The following is a 26,410-nucleotide window of genomic DNA, read 5'->3' on the forward strand; positions in this document are numbered from 1 at the left end:
TTAATACGGGTATTGTAAAAGGCTTGTAAATTAGAATCTGCATCTGAAGTTACAGGATCTGAAGTCTGAGATCTGAGGATCTGAATCTGAGGATCTGAGGATCTGAATCTGAGGATCTGAATAGTCAACTCTACCTACCGTCGATCGTGTTTTTTTATGGCTCAGTAACGTTGCGGCTAGGCTCAAGTCGAGTCGTAAGGCAAGGCTCAATGTGGACGTCGTACCTGGCAATCCCGGCCCGTTTGGCTATAAACTTGACATCTACACCACAACGTAAGTTCAACTGAATAAACGAGTACCACATAATCTTCGGGAAAGCAACATAGGAGGCAAAAGCATAACGTCATTCGACTAACAACGACAAAATGTCCTTCATCAAACAAAAAGTTCTGTAAATTCTCGCTCAGAATCAAACCTGCAGCGAAGGCTGTAGCGAAGACATAAGCTGTTGAGCTGTAGTCTTAACTCTGCAGTGCAGTGCAGCGCTGTGGAATCCAATGTATTTCGAAAGTTGACTCACGTAACAGAGTTTCCGGCAAATAACAAATTAAGGATGTATCTACGGGCAAGATATGTGTCACTGCAAACATCAAAGTCCGTTAGACGAAAACATTGACGACCGAGATCGGGATCCGAGTTGAGACCGGCGGAGGCCGGTCACGGCAGCATTTTGGTCACAAACATGCAATGTGGCCTACTATGTGTGTCATCGAACGGAATCTTTCGCGCTCGCCAAGGTTGAAAACTTGTGTGATATTTTAAAAAGCCATGGCATCTGTAAGAATGAGAATTACAGTTTCGATCGTGTCGTTGCATTTTACTTCATAAATCTATTTGTAAATATTCTAAAGAACTATGGCTATCCGTTGCTAGCATGGTGAAAGCTATGTCCGCCAATGGCCGACTTGCCTTAGCATCGACAGCGCGAGACAATGATTGACACGTTCAAGTGACCGAATCCGTATGTCTAATTGGTAGAGATACCGTTTGATGTATTAAAATTTCAGCTTAATGGGATTAATGAATGAAAGCATCTCCTGGGTGACGGGCCGCTTTATACATTCAACGAAAGTAATCCGTGTAAATAAAACACAAATCGCGACGAAATTCATGAAATTTGTTACAATTATTTTGATCCATCTTCGTCAAATGAAAAAGAAGAAAGCTGTTCATGCTGTAAATATATATAATCCCATGGATTTTTCTCTGTTTGACGTCATCGTATACGAGTGTTTTACTCGCGGACCCGTACAACTTCGAGCTGAAGGCGAGAAGTTGCGCGGCTCCGCGAAAAACACTCGTATACGATGACGTCAAACAGAGAAAAATTCCATGGGATTATATATATTTACAGCCTCATGTATCAGTTGACACTCCTGATGGATGGGGCTGGGGGCTTGTAGACGTAAGAATATAGGTAATATTACTCGTGTACGACGCGAGAAAATGTCAAGATTTCGGTATTTTATTTGCAGAAGACTATTTTCGAAAAAAAGCCAGTCTGATGCTTTAATGAGTGCATCTTCAAAAATATTAGATGTGAAATCGTCTCGGTAACACGAAGCTTGTCAATAATTTCAGAATCATAAACGGTCATCTTTTAATCAATGTAATCATATGAAATTTTCTTAAAATCTCGTAAACAGTTGCCTTTCCAAAAAGAAAGGAAATAAAAGGAGAATGTGCAAAATACTATTCCAATATTAAATCGATTGCTCAAAATAGTAACGATACAACAATTGTAACGATTTTTATGACGGTTCATACATGAAACGGGAGTCAAAGTAATTTACATAGAATTGGAGTCAAAGTTATTTCTGCAGGCAAGACCACACGGCACTTGGAATGGTTACTTTGTTGGTTTACATCAAAGGATGCCATAATCACTTCAACTGACGGACCACAGCAAACATGTCATACCTGTATTGGTTGCTGGGGACCTAATTACATAGTATAAAAATGAAATCCGCCTCCTTGATGAATTATCTAAACGATATAATTTTCTCGATTGTTCTGAAAGTAATAAGCGGTTGCTCGCCCAGAGTCCTTGACGGACAATCAGACAAATTAATCCATTGATTGGATAAGTGATTATGTACAAATAAATACAACTGCAGAAGGAAAAACAATCATAGAATTCTATTTTGTAACTATTGGCCGAAGTCTTGAATAATTAGTCAGTGTTTACATTGGTTATACGATTATGTCAGAATCAATACAACTCCAGAAGAAAAAATGCATAGAATTCTGTTTTGTTACTATTGGTTGAATTCTTGAATAATTGATATCAGTGTTTACATATGAATAACTGCGATAGCAATAATTAAAGTCCATTTCAAAAATATACAGATTATCGACTCGTTCAATAAAAAAACACATTAATGAAATATGGTCTAGAAATAACACTAGGTATTCTTTGCTAGATCTTATTGAGAGTTCGTCAGGAGTTTTCGTCAGCAACTACTGTTCGTACAGTCCTATGATATTCACGGATTTCTTCACTAAAACGGTGGATGGTGTACGTACCTCACAGCATTGGTCTTCATTGTGTGGTGTGTTGGTATCCTAAATGTCCCGTGCGGTTGGTGATATCGAACTCCGTTTCCACACGAAAGCATAACGACCAGTCTACAGTTCCTACACTATTACAGTAAAGCTCAGTTCAAATTATACAGTTTGCTAAACACATTTTCGATATAGGATGATTCTTTGTGTCATATTCAGTTATTATTTTCGTTATTGTGGCAGATTACCGGTCCTGCTTCTTTGTGGCCTTGCTCAGGCCGCCCGGATTCCTCCACCATGTCAAGACTACACGAAAATGGTTTTGATATGATTTTCTTCTGATTTCTTCTAATCTCGCTTCAGCTCGTCTCGAGGACATTCAGATTGGCTTTGCGTTGAGATATCACTGGTACTTTCTTTGATTATTGCTCGCAAAGACGCCCAAGTCTGCAACTTCATAGACGTTATTTCTTTGCAGATAAGCTTTCGTTCCAATTAACTTCTATTGTTGTGTGCGACTCAATATACCATGTAATTGACACTAGTATGACGTTTTCATTAATAACATCGCATTTGATGTCTCGTATTCAACGAACGCTAATATATAGTAAGCTTATTATAAAATACCTTTAAAGTCTTATAGGAGTGACTTGGCGCCGTAAAATGTTATTTGTAACTAGTCTAAATGGTTATGGAATGGAAGTTGTCAAATGGAGAACGTTTGGGAGGTTTAACGCTCGTAAGTTATGCTTTCTCCGCAAATGGTTGAAGGAGCTGTACTTTATGGCTGTTGGGTAGCTTTTTCTGTCTGCATGCAGTATTAAAGGAGAAAGTTGCATATTATTTTCACTGCTCCGCAAACAAGCACTATGTACTCATTACGGCAAAAATTACATTCCCTGTAATAATATACCAGTGTACAACACTTTTCCCCCATTCTCAGAACTTGACTCATCTCCAAGTCCCACACATCATCTACGTTGCCTAGTTTGGTCACTTATTCCTGCTACTCCTCGATGTCTAACCTCTGTGGAGGCATCCTATGAGAGTTGCTATGGACTCTGTTGCAGCTCAGATTAGCTCAAATTAACATTCATTGGTTCGGTGAAGAATCCCTGGAAAATTCAAATTGACTGTCATTAATTGTTTCTGGTAACAGTTTGAGAACAAATTTTCTTACTTCGAAAAGAACATGAATAGGTTGACATGAATGAAATACAATATGGAATACTGACCTTTTCCAGGCTTTTTAGAGTGCTCAAACGTTGTCGTAGGTCACTGGCACTTGGTCTGCTGTCGGCGTTGCTGTTCCAGCAGTCTTTCATGACTTCATACCTGTAAGTTTGCAAAGACATTGGATAAGGACTAACTGCTTTTGTGAGGGAAAATAGATACTTTGAGTGTTACGTCAGAAAAAAAAACAGTGAAGTCAGCGATTTTCTTTAAAATAAAATTTATTAAAAGAATAAAACTAATCTTTAAGTCAAGGGATAAAGTATGAACTGTAAAAGTTTACAGGCTAATTATCTCAGCTTGGACGGCACAAACCTCCAGAGTTGAGTCCGAGTTGGCTTTCAGGCTTGAGGTTGATCCGTGCAAAGTCCACAGAATAAATCCAGCGTGAGAGTGAAGATCTTGAAAAGTCTTGAAATTATCACTGCTGAAGTGTTCCCAAAGTCAGACTGAAAATCTGTACCGTCCAAGTATTTATACGTAAATGATTATATAATATCACAACGATCTAGAATTTTATTGATATGCTAATTGCTGTTCTAAAAATATCTTCAGTTGTAGTAAACATGAATTTCCAGAAAATTCTGAACACAACTAATTGAATGCAAGATCATGGAGGAGAATGACCTTAAATGACCTTCAGAATGTTCTTGACTAATGAAACTCAGGTCAGAAGTAGGGGAAAATGACCTACATAACACACCCCTCTTTGAAAAATCTCCTTTATACACAAGTAATATTAAAAGTGTCAACAATAATAAGCTCTAAATACGAGAGAGACAGTCTGCAATCAAATTGTCCTTCCCCTTGATATGTCTAATGTCAAGGTTAAACTCCTGTAACATTAACCTACATCTTAACAATCTCTGACTTTAAGCATTTTATTTTCTGCGGAAATACAAAAGGGTTGTCATCAATATAAACCACTATTGGCTGATTTCAAAAAGTAACATAAACTTCAAAATGCTCTAAAGTTAATTTCAAAGATAAACACTCTTTTTTAATTATATAGGAGTTTTTATGAGATTTGATTTATTTGCGTGAAAAGTAGCAAGAAGGATGATCTATCCCATGACTATCCTCTTGCAATACAACAGCACCAGCAGCCACATCACTATCATCTAAAGGTAATTTGAGTGGCAAACTGAAATCTTGTGTGGACAAGACTGGAGCACTTTGAAGTATGGCTTTAAGTGTATAAAATGCCTGTTGGCATTGTTCTGACTAAACAAACTTTACTTTCTTAAAGTAAGTTAGTCAAAGGCTCAGTAATGGTGAAGAAATTCGGACAGAATTTCCTGTAGTAACTAGCCATACCGAGAAAGTGCATCAGTTGTCTCTTGCAGTCTGGTTTTGGAAAACTTAAAATGGCACCGACTTTGGCATCAACAGGTTTTACATCACCCTGCCCTAAAGTATGTCCAAGGTAAGTCACCCTCGCCGAACTAAACTCAGATTTGGCGAGGTTGACAGTCAACATTGCTTTGTTCAGTGTCTCAAAAACTTCCACATGAGTTTGATGTGTCCCAATGTGTACAGGACAACAACGTCGACGTAAGCTTTACATCCTTTTAATCCAGGTATGATGTCGTTACCCATCTGTGTGAATGTTGCAGGCAAGTTCTTCATGCCAAATGGCATTAACTTGTACTTGAATAATCCGTCAGGTGTAACAAACGCGGATATTTCAGTGGCACGATCTATGAGAAGGACTTGCCAGAATCCCTTGAGTAGATTAAATTTTGTGACATACTTGTTTTTTTCCACTCGATCAATGCAGTCATCAATCCTCGGGATTGTGAAAGTGTCTGTCTTTGTGAGAGGTTTCACTTTTTGTAGTCAGAATACATAAGTACCTTCCATCGGGTTTTAGCACAAGTATGCATGGTAAACTCCAGTTACTGTTACCAGGTTCAATAAAGTCATTGTCGGGCAGATATTTGAGTTCTTCCTTGAGGTATTTCGCTTTTGTTGGATTCAGTCTGTGGAGATGTTCTTTCACAGGCTTACTGTCGCCGAAATCAACATCATGATGAATGATGTTCATCTTCGTTGGAACATCTCGGACCAAGTATTTGTATTCCTGGACCATTTCCTTCATCTGTCGTTGTTGTGGAGTCTGGAGATATGCCAACTTAGAGTGAAGATTCTCCAGGATTTCTGAATTCAGGAGTTTGACCGATCCCAGCTGTGAATTTAAAGTATTTTCACTCAAGGCAGTTTCACTATTACTACCTATATAATTGTTTGAACTGACTACACTGATAGGTTGTGTTACATTAGGATTATTCCTATCTAAATATTGCTTAAGGATATTTATGTGGCATAACTGTTATTGCTTACACCTGGCAGGAGTTATTAAGATGTAATTTAGATCGCTTAAATTCTTATTAATACGATAGGGACCAAAGTAATGGGCATGGAGTGGTTTGCCAGGAACCTAAAGAAGAACAGACACCTTTTGAACTGGTTTGAACTTCCGTTTTTAGGTGTTTTTATCGTATTTTACTTTTATTAACTGTTGAGATGACCCAAGATTTCCCCTGGCTAATTCACAAGCCTTTAAAAATCTGGAACGAAATTTTGATACATATTGCAAAGATTCAGACAATCATCGTTGTCTGATAGAAATTTATCTTTAAGGGCTTGAGTTGGCCACGGAATGTAAGTCCAAAAACAAGTTCAAATGGGCTAGAAACAAGAGACTCTCGAATTGACTCTCTAACAGCAAAGAGCAGAAAATGAATTCCTTCGTCCCACCATTTGTCTGTGTCAAAACAGTAGGCCCAGATCATATTTTTCAAAGTTTGATGAAATCGCTCGAGAACACCCTGACTTTCTGGATGGTAGGCGAACGATGTAGACCGTTTAAATTCTAGCTGATCCATGACTTATTGAAAAATTTCGGACACAAAGTTGGAGCCTTCATCGAACTTGACACATTGAGAGAGGCCAAATAAAGTTTTAAAAGTTGAATAATGCTTTCACTATAGTCTTTGCCTTATATTTCTCAGTGGTATGGCTTCTGGGAACCATGTAGATGTACACATTATTGTCAATATGAACTAATTTCCTGATCTAGTTTTCGGTAGGGGCCCAACAAAGTCTATAAGTATCCTACTAAATGGATTTTGAAATGCAGGATTTGGCTGTAAAGGGCCTTTAGAACAGTCTGATTTGGTTTTTACACCACTTTACACGTGTGACAAGTTTTACAGAAATGTGCAATATCCTGCGTGAGGCTAGGCCAATTAAAATGACTGAGATTTTTATGATAGGGCTTCCTGACTCCTAAATGACCAGCCATGCTTGACCTTGGTCAGAAGAATGTTTACTGGAGGTTCAAATCCACTAGGGATAAAGGAATGATCCGCATTCAACATTTGACTGAGAAAGGTGCCATTTAAGTCATCGTCTGTGACGTCTTTTTTGAGAATATTTTGATTCTGAGAAGTTTCCTTTGACATGGCTCGAGTAACAGCTTATGCAGGATACAAATCACATGTGGATTTCTAATGACCTTGTCCCCAGCAAGGTCGTTTCCAAGGAGAAGGTGAATCCATTCAAAAGGCAAAGAAAGGCATAATACCTCAAGTCACAGGTCAAGAAGGCAAATGAATATTATGGAAAGGAACAAGAATATAGTTCACCACAATTTATCTCTTAATAAGAACTTTAAAACCTGAAAATGACTTTTCAGAAAGCGGCAGGGTATCTGCAAACAAAAGAGGCTGGGAAGCCCCAGTATCTCTACAATTTTGACTGGGGTGGTGGAAGACAAACCACTCGATATTGATACTTAACCATCATGAATCAATGGTCCAAAAATACCCATAATGCTATCTTGAGAAAAATTGACCTTGACCTAATTGAGTGGGGATAAAAGGGGTTTTACCTCGGAAAATGTCTTGCACACATTATTAGACTCCAATAGAGATGATGAAGAAATAAAGCTAATCAACTTTGCCACTTAACTTTGACCATTTAACCCCCACTAGCTGTAACACGTGAAATTTTTGACCTCAAAATATCTTCCCATTCTTTTCTGATATATGGACTTTTACTGCATTAGGAACCATTCCTTAGTGAAACATTTGACTAGTATTTTAATTTTTGATTTCCTGCCAAACACTTGTTAATATTACAAAGGAAACAGGACATACAATGTCACAGTTAACAAAATTCACTCTATGCATTACATTTGACTACTCTGCGCAGTTTATGTGAAGATTTCAGTGCAGATACGCATAGTATCCACAGTTTCACATGGGGCTGCAATTTAATGTTTAGGCATACATTTAATCGAGCAGTGTACTGGTCATCTTGTTCAAAATTGCACATACAGTCCCAGGGTAGGAAATAATAAGTGTATACACACACCTAAATCAGTACATTTTCACAAACTTATTTTAGTTTGAAAGTAAAATAAAAAATGCTAAAGATGCAGCCAGTGGGGCTTTCAATGGTCGTCTTTCCTACAATAATGACAAGAAAGGGTACCAAATTGTTTGCCAGAAGGGTATTGAGACTTTGGATCTGATGGCGTAGGAGTGTTACTTGAAATCTGTGAACCGTTGTCACTTGATTTTCTTTTCTTCTTTAAGAAATTCTTTGATAAAAAGGAGGAGTTAAAGTTCCCTGCACTGTTTCGGTATGGAAAGGACTGGGAAGGTTTGCTGACAAACGTAGTTTTATGAATCAATGAATAATCATCGGCCAGTCATGCGGCTACCTCTGACGTATCTGCCTTTTGTTCATTGGTAAATCTCTTGATGTCATTGCGAATGCACTTTTGAAGAAATTCCTCAATCAAAATGAGCTGCCATAACTTTGCATGATCTTGACAAACTTTCATTGAAGAACACCAACCGTCAAACAGTTGTTCCTTTATCTGAGCAAATACAACATAAGTTTGATCTTTCACTTCCTCAGAATATCTAAATTTCTGATGATAAGCTTCAAGCATCATCTCATATCCCTTAATTCCTTCGCGGAATTATAATCGAAAGCCTGTTCTACTGACAACTGAATATAAATTTCTCTGGCTCTACCCTCCAAAGCACTCAACAAAACCATACACCAGAACTTCCTAGGCCAATCCAGACCCTGTGAATTTTTTCAAAATGGAGGAAATATTTGTCAACATCCTTTTCTTGGAAGGGGGAACTAACCTATGATGTTTAGTGATGTCAAATTTGTCTGAAATGGAGACTTTTCGTGTATGTCCAAGCTCTCAATGTTTCATTTCTAACTGTAGCCAATTCTCTTCTAATTGTCGTTCCCCTCTCTCTGTCTTTTATCCATTTGTAATTCTTTCTCTTTCATTTCCAATTCCAATTTCTTAAATTTGCCTGCATTTCTAATTCTAATTTTGTGAGCTGCATGGTGAATTCAGGCACATAATCTTTTAGGGCGGATCCATCTAACTTGTTTAAACTAACTAAATGTTTTACAATATCGTATTGGATTTCCATCTTGCGCATAGATCTTTTAAATTCTACTTTAAGAAAACTGGCCAACTTAATTAGAATTAATTAATTAATTAGAATTTAAAATGTTTTCAAATGACGGGACATGTTCAAATCCTGGACAACCCCAATTTCTCTTATGTAAAAAAACCCCGAATGAATTCAGCGATTATTTTTAAAATTTATTTAAAAAATTAAAATAATCACTAAGTCAAGGGATTTAGTACAAACTGTAAAAGTTTACAGGCCACTTATCTCAGCTGGGACGCACCAAGCTCCAGATTTGAGTCAAGCAGACTGATGAACGAGAAGTCCTTTGGCTTGCAAAACCCGCAGAATAAATCCAGCTTGAGAATGAAGGTCTTGAAAAGTTTTGAGATCAACACTGTTCAAAGGTGATCCCAAAATCTGACTGGTATAAATTATCAGAACAATCTAGAATTTCTATTCATATGCTAATTGCTGTTCTAAAAATACCATCACTTGTAGTTAACATGAATTTCCAGAAAGTTCTGAACATAACTAATTGAATTCAAGGTCATGGAGGAGAGTGACCTTAAATGACCCTCAGAATGTTCTGGACTTATTAAACTCATGCATGTATAGGGAATATGACCTACATAACACTAGTGCCAATGTTCTCTTAAAAATACGACATCAGACGTACATTTTGAAAGACTATATCCCTAAGGAAATAGTCTTTGCAACATTGCCTGGACATGTGACTATGACCGAGGTGTCCTCTGCATGGTGTCTTTTTGAACGATGGCGGGTAATAAGAGTGTCCAGCGTTTGGCCAATTTAGCCACATTTGGCATCCCAAATAGACAGAAGTTTGAACAGCTAATAAAAAAAGTTCAAGTGCAACCAAGAATATGATTTGATATACTAAGAAACTGACACCACAATTACCGCTGTTGAGAAATTGCCTGATGAACTATGTTCGTTCTTTGGAACATTCATTGCAATGGTCCGGCAGATTTACGCAGAACCTTATTCTAGAAAGTCAATAATAATAACTTTACGGTATGATCTACAAAGACACTTTGGTTTGTCGTCGACATGCTTTATACAATCCTGGTGAAACTAAAAAGCGGATGGAAAAAAGAGCGACTCATTTCATGGAACCAACAACAAAAAGAGGACATGACAAAATTATGCTGTCGTCTGCTGTTGATTATTCTGCATCACCTGAAAAAGCATGTACATTGTAATGAGCAACGTATTAGCAACTTGGGTAAATTGAATCATAGTTAAATTCCATGACATGTCAATACAAAGAATACATAAAAATACATAAAACAAGAATAATAAGATATGAGCATGTGGTGTGTTATAAAACACCCTTACCCTGGTCTTTATTTGCCCTCGTGGACGTGTGTTACCAGAAGTACACCTCTTATTCCTAGGCCTTCAGCCTCGGGGAATATAATGTATTTCTGGTAATACACGGCCCCTCGGGTAATAAATTGGCGCTATAGCCCTCAAGACCAGTATAAGGTATTTACTTAGAGTCATTCTGCTGCTGTTGTTTTTGATGATAAAGAAGATGATCATCCCAACCACCACCACCACCACCACCACCACCATCATCATCATAATCATCATCACAATCATCGCTACGTCTATCACCACAATTATCATCATCAATATCTTCATCGTCGTCATGACAGAAAATGAATCGTAAAGATTTAAGAGACAAGAGAGACACATTTTCCATGGCTGTGCTTCTCTTAAGTTTTAACAATGCGAACATAGTCAATGGAAGAGTATAAGTGCGATGATTTGCTTCTCAGATGAAGAGAAACTTACAAGTCAGTAGGACAACCTGGACATCTTGAAAGCCTTGTTCCATGTGTTATCATCTCTAAGATCTGATTATTTGCCAGATGCTCATATGGGCGTTGCCCTGTGATGAAATAAAATGACTGAATATCAATTACACGTAAGATTTTTCAATGATCAACACATAATGAGATTAAAAGCTCGTAGCTTGAGAAGAATAGAATGCTATGAATGAAATCAAATTGATGGACTTTCACTCCGCTCTCTCTCATTCATCTCTCTCTCATTTCTCTCTCGCGCTCTCTTAACGCCCTCTCTCACACTCTCTCCCTCCCTCGCTCCCTCTATTTCCTTTCTCACATACACACACGCACACAGACACACACAGATTGGGAAAACACTTACCAAGTGAACTGACTTCCCATAACAAAATCCCAAAGGACCATCTGTAATCAAATATTAATATACATGTATGAAGGATAAGCATTTGATTCAGACATAATAGATCGAGTAAATTCGTTACCAAGAAGACTATTGAAATCATGAAGAAAAGGCGACTTCGAGGACAAGGACGATGAAGATGTAATGAAAGAATTTGACTTGAAAAAAGGCGTTACCATGGTGCAGAACGTGTATCGTTTTGGTTGACAAAATGTTTGAAGAACTGCTGGCACTGCATGGTACCCCTTGCCACAGAATTATTGTACAATCTTTGTTATACGCTGCAAAAACGAAGAAAGCTAGTCATGAGACCTTCAAAAACAATTATAACTGCTAAAAGTTATTAGTTTGAAAGTGCTGGAGCCACAGAGTTTTACAACAAAGAGTTTTAATCAGTATAAGTAATTCTGATTGCATTGAATATATTTCTTTTTCATTCGTGCATAGGTTAGATGAAGACATACATATATGCAACACCAAAAGTCTTACATGTCACTTCTCGTGGAGTATCCGTAGTCGCCTTCGAGTGTCTCAGGTGCCATCCATCGCAGAGGAAGTTTGACGTCATCGTTCTCGATTATCGGCTTCTTGTAAATACAGGAATAGATATCTCTTGCGAGACCGAAATCACATAATTTTCCGACATTTTTGTTGCCGTAAATGACGACATTTCGGGCTGCTACGTCTCTGTGGATAATCTGAAGTAAGCAGGGACATATATATATATATATATATATATATATATATATATATATATATATATATATATATATATATATATATATTATATATATATACATTGCATGTCATTAATGGCGATTTCAAACATTAGACACTCAAGAAAACTAATGTCAGCAATAACCAGAATGTTACATGTTCATCACGCTACGACAAAACGATAGATTTATGCTACACAAATATTGCTCGCGCATATACATCTCGCCAATTAGCTCCACTTGGTCGTTCAGATCACAATCTCATTCACCTGGTCCCGAAATACCGTCCAATCGTGCAACGGGAACCAGTAAAGACCACAACGACATTTCAGTGGACACCTGACGCGATTATCACACTTCAAGGAGCGTTGGAATGTACCGACTGGGACATGTTTGTGAATTACACCTTTTACATAGATGAACTGGTTGAGACAAATGGCGGCTACATAAATTTCTGTGTCGAATCCACCGTGCCGAAGAAAACTACCAAAATATTTCCCAATAATAAACCATGGATAACAAAGAGAGTATAAAGGAAATTATCAACAAAAAGAAGCTCGTGTATGCAAGGAAAGACAGGGATCAGTTAAAAACTATACAGAAAGAACTTAAGCGTGTAATCAGAATAGAGAGAGAGAATTATAAGCGTAGAATAGAGAAATATTTCACCATTACTAATAATATGAAAAACGTTTGGGCTAGCATGAAGCTCATTAGTGGCTACACCTGTAAAAATAAAAGCGTCTCATCTTTTCCCGAACCGACATTGGATTATGCAGAAAATTTGAATACATTTTACAACAGGTTTAAGGTTCCAAGACAAGAAATTGACCTTTTTAAGCTAACAATTCTCTAGTGGTTAATAAGCTCAGAACCTCCATAAATTATATATTTTCGGAAAGTCTAGATATAGGGGAACATTTTGCTAACCACAGTGTCACCGTTGTTTACATAACTATCACGTGAAAAAATCAGTTTTCCCTATGTTTTGTTTCAGTGCTTTGAGATATGTGGCTGAAATTTGTGGGAGTGCAAGCTGTTCTAAGGATCTTTCGAAGTGTGTCTCAGAATTTTTTAAACCGTCTTAAACAATTTTTATGCCTGAAAAACTTACAGAGCGGTGAATTTAACCCTATTTGATTTCTTTAAAATTGTGCTCCAAGAAAACTAAGCAAGATATAAAAAAATCTGAGACACACTTTGGAAGAGCGTTGTAACAGCTTGCATTACACCAAGTTTGAGTCAGATATTTTGAAGTATTGAGACAAAACATAGGGAAAACCAATTTTTGAAAGGTTATGCAAATTATCTGTCATGTGATAGTTATGTAAACAATTGTGACACTATTGTTACAAAAATGTTACCCTATATCCAGGCTTTCAGGGGGTTCTGAGCTTATTAACCACCAGAGGATTGTTAGATTACAAAACTTAGGACAATTTCTTGTCTTGGAACCTTAATCGCCATGATTTTAGTGTTGAGCTTGACAGTGCAGAAGACCAATCGAAAGTTGTCCCTGAATATCAAGAGCAAACATTTTCAACAACCGAAGATCAAGTTTTCTTTTCACCAAAGTAAACCCAAACAAAGCAGTTGATCTTGATGCAGTCTCACAACGCATCCTCAAATTATGCTCCGACCAATTGGCAAGAATCGTTTCTGTTATTTTTAATATGTGTTTTACCAGTCAATAAATCCCAACTGTTTGGAAGAAATCTTGTATCGTCCCAATCCCTAAAAAGAATGTCATTACTTGTATGAATGATCTACGTCCAGTGGCATTATCGTCCGCTGTCATAAAAGTTTGTGAATGTATTGTTCTGCATCATCTGAAAAAACTTGTCGTCAAATTCACTGATCCTTTCAAATTTGCCTATCAACAAAACAGAAGTACTGACGATGCAATTCTGACAGTGTTACATAAGATTTATTCACATCAAGATAAAACTGGCAATTCAGTTCGACTAATGTTCTTTGATTTTTAAAATAAGTTATTGTATTGTCTGTTGGTGTTGTAACATCTCAAAGCAAGAAAAAGCTAGGCTTGATAAAATCATGAAAAGGTGGAAACAGTCGGAAATTCAAAGCGACAAGTTGATCTTATCTACCATGATCGACTTGATAACAACGTAACCCTTATTCTGACCGACAAGACTCATCCTCTACACCACGACTTGGTCTACAAACACATTGTTAGAAGTGGCAGACCGGTAGCCCGTACCCAGCGCTACGCAAACTCTTTTATTCCACAAGCTGTTAGTCTTTTTAACGCAAATTTTAATCGTGGAAATTAACAGCCATATTCATTTTTGTTTTGGTTTCCCTTTTATTGCCCTGTGCTTTTTGTGCATTTTGACTTTTGAATCGTTTTTTTATCGTTTGTCAAGCAGGCATTCAAATTGCCCTTTTAGGGATTTAAGGTTCCAAGACAAGAAATTGACCTTTTTAGGCCAACAATTTTCTAGAGGTTAATAAGCTCAGAACCCCCGTAAATTATGTATTTTCGGAAAGCCTAGATATAGGGGAACATTTTGGTTAATATACTGTCACCATTGTTTACATAAACTATCACGTGACAGGTAATTTGCATAACCTTCGAAAAATCGGTTTTCCGAATGTTTTGTTACAATGCTTTGAGATATGTGGCTGAAATTTGTGTGAGTGCATGGTGTCCTAAGGATCTTCCAAAGTGTGTCTCAGATTTTAAAAAAATCTTCTTAAACATTTTTTATGCCTGAAAAACATCCAGAGCGGTGAATTTAACCCTAGTTGATTTCTTTAAAATTGTGGTCAAATAAAAACTAATCAAGATATAAAAAATCGGAGACACACTTTTGAAGAGCGTTGTGACAGCTTGCATTCAAGCAAGTTTGAGTCAGATATTTTGAAGTATTGAGACAAACATAGGGAAAACTGATTTTTGAAAGGTTATGCAAATTACCTGTCACGTGATAGCTATGTAAACAATGGTGACACTGTGATTGCCAAAATCTTTTCCTGCGTCTAGGCTTTCAGAAAATGTATTATCTACGGGGGTTCTGAGCTTGTTAACCACCAGAGAAGTGTTAGATTAAAGAGGTCAATTTCTTGTCTATGAGAATGAGAATTACTGTTTGGATCGTGTCGTTGCATTTACTTCATAAATCTATTTGTAAATATTCTAAATAACTCTGAATACTATTGCTATCCGTCGCTAGCACGGTGAAAGCTATATCCGCCGATGGCCGACTTGCCTTGGCATCGGTACAGCGCGAGACAATGATTGACACGTTCACGTGACCGAGTCCGTATGTCTGATTGGTGGAGATACCATTCGATGTATCAGAATTTTAAATTGATGGGATTTATGAATGAAAGTGTCTCCTGGATGACGGGACGCTTTACTCATTAAATAAAAGTAATCCGCGTAAGTAAACGATTCGCGACCAAATTCATGCAATATGGTGCGATAATTTTGATCCATCCACGTCAAAAAAAAATTAAAATACTGTTCATGTGATAAATATATACTACAATGGTATTTTTCTCTGTTCGACGTCATCGTATACGAGCGTTATTCACGGAGCCGCAAAACTTCTCGCCTACGGCTCGAAGTTGTACGGCTCCGCGAAAAACACATACGATGACGTCAAACAGAGAACACAACCATGGGATATATATATATATATATATATATATATATATATATATAGAGAGAGAGAGAGAGAGAGAGAGAGAGAGAGAGAGAGAGAGAGAGAGAGAGAGAGAGAGAGAGAGAGAGAGAGAGAGAGATGGCACATTAGTGCACATTGTCAAATTTTTGTAAAACTTATTGAATACTAACCGATTCAAGTGGTCTAAAAATAGTTGTGAAACTTACGTGATTCTGATGTAGATAAGCAAGTCCTGTGCATGCGTCTACAGTGATTTTTGTGAGGAATGAGCCCTCATGCTGCAGCGATTCCAGAAAGGTCGACGTTTTGTATTTCTGTTTTGACTGTAGTTCCATTAGATACTCGAAGAGGGCGCCTTTTTCTGCGTATTCCACGACTATCTTCAGTGGTCCTGGTGGATATAGAGAACAAACAGTGTTTTAGTAACTTATCTCGGTCGTAACTCACAATTATTGTGGTAGATGTCACTCCCCAGAACTCTTCGTGACTTCCTCCACATTTCATTTAAAGATCCTTATCACACGGTGTGGGGCATGAATTCTTTTGTTTTCGTCGCCGAATTCTCACTCAAATAGAAATAATTACTCAACGCCAGATTTTGCAATACGTATCCTTAAAGATAGAATTTCATTAGCAGCCTTGAAGAGAAAATTGCATTATTTAATAATTTCAAGTACGCATAGAGGGTGCTCAGAGGATAAATCAACCCAGATTTTAAAATTCCTTAAAAAGTAATGAGATGTTTTGCACGCAGCACGGTGTTAGACAAAATGGAACTTCGGAGATTGGTCGAATAAGATTGAATAAAAAAGAGCAGCGCTCACCATCATCCACTACGACGCCATGGATATTAACAATGTTTGGATGAATTGCCAGTCTTATCTGATGATATGCTTCTGACAGTAGCGCCTTTTCTTCCTGATTGGAAATGTCAGCTGTTAAAGTTAAGATTGAGAAGTGTTCATGGCACGATACGAAAAAAGTGTAGTGATCGTATTTTAGTATTAAAATCATTTTAATGATAGATTCGCTCATCTGACACAACTAACGAACCGACGATATAACACTAATTATCTCTGTCTGTCTGTCTGTCTGTCTGTCTGTCTGTCTGTCTGTCTGTCTGTATGTATGTATGTATGTATGTATGTATGTATGTATGTATGTATGTATGTATGTATGTATGTATGTATGTATGTATGTATGTATGTATGCATGCATGCATGTATGTATGTATGTATGTATGTATGTATGTATGTATGTATGTATGTATGTATGTATGTATGTATGTATGTATGTGTGCCACGCGCGCGCGCGCGAGCACGCATGCATGCATGCATGCATGCATGTATGTATGTATGTATGTGTATGTATGTATGTATGTATGTATGTATGTATGTATGTATGTATGTATGTATGTATGTATGTATGTATGTAGGTAGGTAGGTAGGTAGGTAGGTAGGTAGGTAGGTAGGTATGTAATCTCTCCTTTTGACAAGAAACCATATTTATGTTTTGAAAGTCAACAGCACTAAAATGTTTTTCCGGCGCACTTCAAGAGCGAGAAAAACAAAACGTAGACAAGCAAGCAAACAAACAAATAAACTAAAAACTGTGAAGGGTAGGGGTCTTTACGTCAGCGTGTGAACCAGGCAAGACAATCAAATTGCAAACTGATAATGCAACACTATGCAGACAGACTTGACGAAGATATAAGAAGTATCAGCCCTCTGTTGGCTACACTGGCAGTCAGGCTCGCATTATCTAACGATTGTACTGGTCAGACGGGTACCAGCAGTAGAAACGGCAATGTATATTTCTGATTCACTTGAACTTCAAGTTGGACGTGTTCCAATATGTTTTCTGTGAGGTTTCATTTCGCTTAGTTCTGTAAGTTTTAATTTTGCATGTATGCCGACTTCAGTGGACGACTCGTAGACAGAAACACATCTTTGGAAGCCCATGTTGCTATTTGTTTGAGCTACAAAACAATAATTTTTCTTGGATCGTTAAACAACATGGGAAGTGCCCTCGAGTATGACGATCTTGACTCTCCGGTAGTTAGCATTGGTAACTTCTTTATAATATCTGAACTTGTTACAGACATCCAAGCTGTCATTTCCGACAAAGTTTATCGTTGCGTGCTAATGAAAGAATGTTTAGTTGCAGAGCGTTCAAACTTTATTGACAAAATAAAGCCGCCGATGGCTCTTCCGATAACTGACTTGAATTTGGTAGGACATGCCTCATTTCCATTCTCTGTATATCAATAATATGGGTGCATCTGTACGTCACCAACTTTCTAGTCACAGAACATGCCTAGAAGTCGATCCCTCTGCATCCCCTAACATAAATCTCTCTCGATGATAAGGTGGAAGCCCTTTAAAAAGGGTAAATCAGGAAGATTTGTCCCGAGCACTCCACTAGCAAGACAATACTTGGTCTTGACGCAAGTGTTCTGAACAAGCTGCTGTACATATTGTTTTGAAAATCCTATAAAACAGTCGACCCACTGCTTCATTATAACGTACAAAAAAAACCCGGAACTTTCAGATTTGACCATAGATTGCGCCAGGAAGCTCTATTGGCTGTTGTGAGTATCAAGTCTGGAATTAGGGGAGAATCATTTGATTTCGGGGGGTGGGGCTGGAGGAAGTGGGTATGGCAGCAAATGTTTTCCCACCACTGTGGCAGCAAATGATTTTTTCTATTGTCTGTCCTGCATCGATTTTTTCTAATGTTGAAGCAATGCAAATTTTCATTCGTGATTATGTGTTTCTTGAGTCAATTACATGTCACTGGTTTACAGCTGCACATCTAAAAAAACGGGTAGTATTCTACGTGAGCATTATAATAGAGGGAAAGTGGGTTCACATATCAAACATCTTTTCTTGTATGTGCTTTAATGCATTTTGTCTATGTTGCGTTTTGCATGTTAGTGTGAAAATCTGAAAATTAACAAATGGTATTAACTTTATTAATTTATAATAAACCATGGCGAGACATGGGCGTAGTCGAGCGTCTGAGTCATCCTTGAAACTTTGACCTAACGTTAACTTTTGAAACAATTCATTTTTTCCTTAGTCGCTTGTAGATATATAAGTATACCTAGCATACAATAAAAGCCTTTTGTGGAATGCATTTTGACGTAACTTTTGTTGTTTGTTTATATCGCGAATACTGGCAAAAGGACATTGGACTTCCTAATGTATTTTGAAAATGTTAGCACTCTGAAGGCGGCACACCTCAAGAGAATGAGAGAATGAGAGAGTATAAGGTTTCCCTTTAAACGATACAGAAACTATCACTACAACAGCTACGTAAAGCTGTCGTGTTGTATCAATGAAGACCATAATAAAATAAAATTTACATTTGCATGTTTTAACTGCCACAGTCAGTTCAACATGGTCCTCTTTGCGGTATTTAGCTTTAAATACAGTGCCAAACCCTCCTTGTCCAACAAGTTTTCCAACTTTGAGCTCAGATCCTTTGATGATCCACTTTGAGATATCAGCTACCATCACAATGCTTTCTCCGTCATTTCTAGTGTTCACCTCAGCTATGTTCTGAAGAGAAAAAAAGTGCTCTAATATTAATCTGCGAATATTAAGGGTAGACTTTCTTTGTTTTTCGTCGTGATCTCTTTATTAGATAAAATGATTTGAGAGAGAGAGAGAGAGAGAGAGAGAGAGAGAGAGAGAGAGGGAGAGAGGGAGAGAGAGAGAGAGATGGGCTGGTCGGCTTGTCTTTTTTTACCCCTAACTTTATGTTGACTGTCAATACCTTAAACTTTCAGTTGTGCAAGAAGACTTGTATATTCTTATATTCTTGTTCGGTAAGTTGTAATAGTTACGGACATTAATACCATAGAGAGTGATGCGTTACAAAATCCCTAAGCATAAATAATTTCACCGGTTCAGCAGTTGAAAGCCCTAAAGAGACATTTCACTTCCGCACCAGATATCAAGAATCGCGATTAAAAGACGTCGTTTACATACCTGCAGAAGTCTGATGCGATCTGCTGTTGACGTGTCGCGTTTCCATATATTACGAATTCGTCGCCAGATGGCGCAGGCTGTCATAAATATCAGTAACGCCCCAAACAAGACACACAGTACCACTAAAATGACGAGGTTTTGAACGGGGAGACCAGGAATTTTCTCTGCAAAGTGAGTTTAGTATTGTTGAAAAGAGTTTGTACATAACACAACATTCTGATATTGTTTGGTTTATCGGATTGAAATCAGATACTGGGACAGATTTACTCTTCCCTTGATTTGGTCTGCCGTAAATTAGTGATAGATTCCATTAAGAAGAGACAGCAGGCATGAAGGAGAGACAGCATGATTCTGTAAAGATCGACAAAATTCCTGCATCTCTTTTAAAGATAAACTAAACATTTTTAAACAAACAATTTTTTTTTCATTCTCTTGATGTCTTTAAATGTTGCCATTGATAATTGACAATTATGGTTCTATAACTGTATCTTTTTCAGACCTACGCATATTGAACAAATATCCAAAAGTTCAATGGACAACGTCGATCTTGATACGAACTGTATGTAATCAATATGTAATCCATTTAACAGACGCTGTATTGTCTCAAACAAAACGCACTACTCATGGTACAGGGAAACCCGTGGAGTCAAGGATACGTACCTTCACAGTAAACTCCTTCCCATCCATCAATACACGTGCAATTTCCTGTCACATGATCACAGTCTCCATTTTGACAGAGACACTCCTCGCTACAATTACGTCCATAAGAGTTGGTGGGACAAGCTGAATGTTTTAGGACATAAAGACGAACGGGAGATTACACCGGTACCGAACAGGAAGGTGCACTTAAAGAACATAGACAGAAAACAAGTGCTCGTACAAGCAATCTGATCGTTCTCGAAAGAAAAAAACCAAGATCAGAAATGAAATATAATAACAAATAAAAAAATACCGGCAGTGGAGATATAATCACCTTCTAATGACATTTATTTTCGTTACTTATCTTTTTAATTTATTTTTATTGATGTCAAAAATATGATTCTGATCTCACCCAACTTGCGATTGTAGGAAAATAAGCTTCCCATTGTGTTATCTATTTATTAAAAAACCGCATTACATCACCGGTATATTAACGTCCTTAGTGTTCACTAGACATTTCACGACCAACTTCAGGGGAATTAAACAAATAGGAAATATAAGTTAGGAGTTTCATCTTGGAGAGGGGGTGACCCCATCCTTTAAAGACAGCCACAGTAAAAGGGGAGCTTAAAGGAGAATGATAAACACATACCTTGATCACAGTTGTTGCCAGTTAATCCGGCAAAACACAGGCAGCCGGCGAATCTCTCACAGGTAGAATTAACGGGACAGGTGCAGCTGATATCACAAACCGTGCCGTACATCCCTAGTGGACAGTCTGTTGAGACAAATAATTTGTACGATGTGTACTTGTTCGTAAATGTTGATGGTGGGAGAAGTCCTTAGACAGCCACATTGAATAGCAATGGCCTGAATAAGCTACTGTATCAAAGAATAGGAACCATAGCCAGCAGTAGATCTTACAACAGATCCTCTGGTGGAAAGACTGTGTTTGGTAAAGACTGTGATCTAAAAACCCCTTTTTGTTAACACCTTGTACGTCTTTGCTGGTGTCATAAGTTCACTTTGCATGCTCCCTTACCCCAATAGCAGCCAAAGATCTATATTTGGACGTTTCCCATCAGCATATTGCACTTGAAACCAATGTGTAGCCTGTTTGTCCTTTACACGTTTAACTTTGTCTTTAATATACAATACATTATATTTTTAATGAGGCTGGATACTGACCATGAACTTTAAGATCGAAAACAGCTTCGTATTCCTCTCCTTCTGTTGATTCAACTACGCATGTGTAGATACCAGTAGTTTTTGTCTTGTCTTTGTCATTCACATCACTAACAAAATCAATACTGTGAACTGCATCCCTGTAATTGACCATAAGTATCCTTCAATGATTTCTGTCTTTCAGATAGGGACTGGTCAGTTTCTTCGGCCTGGGGGAGGCCGGTGGATTATTTTTACCGACGTCAAAAAGTGGCTGACCCCCATACCAAATTTTGAAAACAGGATGACCCCTACTCCAGATTTTGAAAACAGAGTGACCCCCCCCCCGCGCGACAACGGTAAAACAAGAGGTGGAATATGAATTATATATATATATATATATATATATATATATATATATATATATATATATATATATATATATATCTTTGTGTATATATATATATATTGTTATATTTTATATATATATATTTATGTTTTAAGAAGTCATTCTGTGTTTTAATGAAATTGTTGACATGTCAGTTGTAAGATAGGAATTTCAAAGTGTCAATTTTAAAGTTTGAATACAGTGTTTTGAATGAGCTGGGAATGTCTTTCACACTTTCTATACATAAACAGATGTAATGAACTGTTGTACAGAAATGGATGGCAATCATAATATCAAAGAGGAAAAACAGTAAATCAAAAACTTTGATGGGTGTTAAGACTTGCCAACCATCCAATTAAATCTCCTGAGAAGCCATAGAGAACTATTGTAGCGAAATTTGATGTGTGTAGTGTCTGAGATGACCTTTCCTTTTAACATTGATGCATTTTAGGCAAGTATGAGCCCGTATCGAAATTCAAAAACACACACTGACCTTCCCCTATTGGGCATTTCAAAAACATGGTGACCCGCCCCTATCACCAAAGTAAAAAACAGGATGACCCCCATGAATCCACCGGTCCCCCACCAGGCCGAAGAAACTAACCAGTCCCTTAAAGCAACTGAAAATGTCTTCAAAATGAATATTTTATATGTATGTATGTATGTATGTATGTATGTATGTATGTATGTATGTATGTATGTATGTATGTATGTATGTATGTATGTATGTATGTATGTATGTATGTATGTATGTATGTATGCACTTCACACAGGCCATTAAAACGCCACTGAAACGGCTCTATTCCAGTAGAGGCATAAAAAGTTAAGTGTGGACGCTCCCAAGTGGCTCTGAAATGTTTAAAAATTTGAGACGGTCTGGCCAGCCAGACTTGAGTTGTTTTAAGGATTAACTCTATCCGCAACATGATTTGTGAACGGACTGAGGCGCTTCAGAGCCATTTTAAACGCTCCCGTGCGACAGATATTTGTAACATATAACAACTACAACCACGGTCCCTCCTTTGGTGGAGGAACCGTGCTACAACCAATATTCAATTTCCTTTCGTCATTGCTGCTAAACAGAGCACTGTCTACATCTCGTGCCAATAATTGATCTGACTATGAGATCATTCTGCTTATCTCAGTCTTGGCGGACTAGCACTTATGTGGCCGGTGCAAAGTACAATCCATGGGAAATACACGTTCCCGCAATAGGCAGTTCTGAGCGTATCAAACCGATGGGCTATATCGGTAAACGATTGCATTTGGTTTGCATTCAGGTCATAAAGGCGACGGCGACTCCCTCTGTAAAGCGTATGTAGCAGGTTAAAAACAGAGGACAAGCCAGTACGACATCATTCATTTTAGTCATCTTGTTTAAATGATGCATAGCCATATACACATTTCGAACTCGAGAGGCCGCATTAAGCCGGCTTCAACACCAAAACAAAGACTTAATTTTGTGTGGACATAATCGGACTCAAACTATTAATCCCCTTTGTTTGCAAATCACAAATAGTGTAACAGAAATGTTTCAGTTTTTTCCGATCTGAACGCAGTGTATGTATGTATGTATGTATGTATGTATGTATGTATGTATGTAATGCCAAATATATGAAAGAACTCTCTATTATAAGACATTCATCATACAATTAGACTGTCTGAATTCTTTTATGCAGATTTATACAGATTTTATATGTACTACGGTCGGTGTTACAGAAGCTGAAGTTATTTGTTGATAATTATTGTCTGGATTGATAAATGATTGTTTGAAAACATCCAGTAATTTCAAAGAAGTTGTATGTATTCTATGGACGAATGAACGTTTACATTGAAGGTGTTTGTAACCCACCAATCTTGGAACACGCCATTGAAATACCAGGATGTATTGGTCGCATTGAAGTGGAAACCTTCGCAGGTCAGGTTTAACTGCTCGCTAACATACACTTCCTCTAGGTTTTTCGACGGCATTATCACCGCTTCCGGATAAACTGGAATCGAAGAGAAATTGTAAGAAAAAGATTTGACATATATGTGAAATGAGAACGTTGAACATATCATCCTTATATGTAATGAACGACTTAAATTATGGCCTCTGTATGAAAGTTTTTAGATAAACATGCCATCGAAGTAAATCTTATGTGCTTTTTCGCCATATAAATTTCGATCCTTATTTCGCTCCATTTACACGTAGAGCGTGAAGGTCTATTTGAAGACACCTTAAAAATAATCGGTAACAAGTTCATGGTGACAATGAAGTGTCCAACAGATTAAAAGAATCTGCAAAAAACACTTAAATAAACCGCCTAGCAAAATATTACATTGTGTCCATGAATATCTGACTCGCTAACACGCTTTATTTAAAGATGGTGCCGTTGTCTAAATTGCATGTTGAAGAGAATTTAATCTCACCTTGCTCGCAATTTTTACCTCGCCACCCAGGGGCACAGTTACACGCCCCGTTGAAACTATGACAGGATGCACCGTTATAACATGAGCAGTTTTTACTGCAGTTTGCACCGTACAATCCTGGAGGACAAGCTGTGAGAGAAACCACACGATGGTAATGATGTTCAGTTCAGATTATATTTGGCATGTCTTCGCCGCAATTATGATCTATTATCATACATGCTATGCCTGTATCGCCATTGTCCTATTGTTTAAACGGTACTGATATGAACCCATATTTTTAGCTCGCGTGTTCACACACGTGAGCTAATGTCATAGCGATGTCTGTCTGTCTGTCCGTGTGTGTGTGTGTGTGTGTGTGTCTGTCTGTCTGTCTGTTTACACGACAACTCAAAGACTCCAGAACAGATTCAAGTCAGATTTGGTAGACAGGTACCATATGCTTTTTGCAAGAACTGATTAGATTTTGATTAGTGAGGCTTGCATATTAATGAAGTTATGACATATCATTTTTTCTTCACATAATGATTCCCTATGGAGACAGTAATGACATTGTCGACATACATCAAGAAATCCTGCACAAAATCTCATGAAACTTTTCATAGATGACAACCTCAGAACATTATGATGATACTGTGAGTTTTATATCAATAACCCGATCATTTGCATATTTAATGATTGTAATTAGCGATAGAATTCCTGCACCAAATGTGATGATACATGCAACAGATATTGATCTCATATATCTAATTTTACTTAGAAGCATTGGGAAGTGTCAAGTTAATAAATAACTCATTTGCATATGTTATGAAGTTTTGTAATTAGTCACGTAACTCCAATACAGCTGCACCAAATTTAATGAAATCTGCTGCAGATACTGATTCAACATTACTGACATATGTCTGACTGTGTTGAAAAGCATTTAGTTGTGTGAAGGTATTTAAGGATTTATTTGCATAATTAATGACCTTTGAAAATAAGTGATATAACTCTGAAGTTATTGCAATAAATTTGGTTAAACCAGTTACAGATATTGATCTTATCAATATGTAATTGTCGCATGAAGAAGCACTGTGCGGTGTCAAATTAATAAATAGCTCATTAGTATATTTAATGAAATTTTGTAATAAGTCATATAACTCTGTAATGCCTGGACTAAATTAAGTGAAATCGGCTGCAGATACTCATCCGACAGATATCTGACTGTGTTGTGAAGCATTTAGCATTGTGAACTTAATTAAGGGTCCATTTGCATGTTTAATGAACTTGTAAATTTCTAACTGTCGTGTGAAGCACTGTGCAGTGTCAAGTTAACTAGGGGTTCATTTGCATATTTAATGAAGTTTATGACAGATATGTAATTGTTGATATAACTCCGTAATTATAGTATTAAATTTGATGAAACGTGCTACAGATGTTGATTTGATACATATCTAATTGTCCTATGAAGATATTGAGCAGTGTCAAGTCAATAAACAGCTCATTTGCATATTAAATGAAGTTTTGTAATTAGTCATTTAACTCCGAGAGTACTGTGCGAAAGTTGATGAAACCTGCTACATATTTAATGAAGTTTATGACAGATATCTGATTGTTCTGTGAAGTGTACTACTATGTAATGAGCCTGTTGTAAACCACGTGAGCTCATTCGAAAGCTACGTGATTTCTTTATAATGTGGAATATTATGGTTTGCGGAAGACAACATTTTGACGGTCAAGTTGGGCGCGACAAACCCAGCAGAACGACTGGTTTATTCATTCTCATGCTCCTGTAAAACTACCACTCTCGTCGAATGTTATGTGGCAATGTTAAAATTACGTAAAAGATAGACATTGGTGATTTTAAGGGGCAATAAGTTATACTATTATTTCCATTAAGGTCTATACAGAGTCTAGAGTGGTGACAGATGAATACCTGGCAGTGCCACATTAATCGAAATATTGACAAAGCTATGCTATGGGTTTCACCCAGGTGAGGGGAGCGTCAGTTTTAACAAGATATGAGCAAACAAAT

General features: G+C 37.5%; 1 protein-coding gene across 3 annotated transcripts in view; it reads right to left on the reverse strand.

The window, feature by feature from the left end:
* Nucleotides 1–1,432: 1,432 nt before the first annotated feature.
* Nucleotides 1,433–26,410, reverse strand: part of LOC139131257 (uncharacterized) — a 46,402-nt gene continuing 21,424 nt past the window's right edge. For 2 of the 3 annotated variants that reach the window (XM_070697244.1, XM_070697245.1), the window contains exons 5-18: nucleotides 24,400–24,528; nucleotides 23,840–23,978; nucleotides 21,624–21,760; nucleotides 21,088–21,213; nucleotides 20,457–20,579; nucleotides 19,797–19,960; nucleotides 19,169–19,364; nucleotides 16,626–16,736; nucleotides 16,008–16,192; nucleotides 11,922–12,130; nucleotides 11,397–11,437; nucleotides 11,019–11,115; nucleotides 3,741–3,840; nucleotides 1,433–3,620 (exon numbers count right to left, since the gene is read on the reverse strand). In XM_070697244.1, coding sequence (XP_070553345.1) covers nucleotides 3,582–3,620; nucleotides 3,741–3,840; nucleotides 11,019–11,115; nucleotides 11,397–11,437; nucleotides 11,922–12,130; nucleotides 16,008–16,192; nucleotides 16,626–16,736; nucleotides 19,169–19,364; nucleotides 19,797–19,960; nucleotides 20,457–20,579; nucleotides 21,088–21,213; nucleotides 21,624–21,760; nucleotides 23,840–23,978; nucleotides 24,400–24,528 — 1,796 coding nt within the window. In that variant the 3' untranslated portion in view covers nucleotides 1,433–3,581. Of the gene's footprint in view, nucleotides 3,621–3,740; nucleotides 3,849–11,018; nucleotides 11,116–11,396; nucleotides 11,438–11,921; nucleotides 12,131–16,007; nucleotides 16,193–16,625; nucleotides 16,737–19,168; nucleotides 19,365–19,796; nucleotides 19,961–20,456; nucleotides 20,580–21,087; nucleotides 21,214–21,623; nucleotides 21,761–23,839; nucleotides 23,979–24,399; nucleotides 24,529–26,410 lie in introns of all 3 variants that reach the window. The other variant, XR_011552089.1, reaches the window with a different exon arrangement.

The sequence above is a fragment of the Ptychodera flava genome, chromosome 4 (genome assembly GCF_041260155.1).
Source record: "Ptychodera flava strain L36383 chromosome 4, AS_Pfla_20210202, whole genome shotgun sequence".
Taxonomy (NCBI): Eukaryota; Metazoa; Hemichordata; class Enteropneusta; family Ptychoderidae; genus Ptychodera; species Ptychodera flava.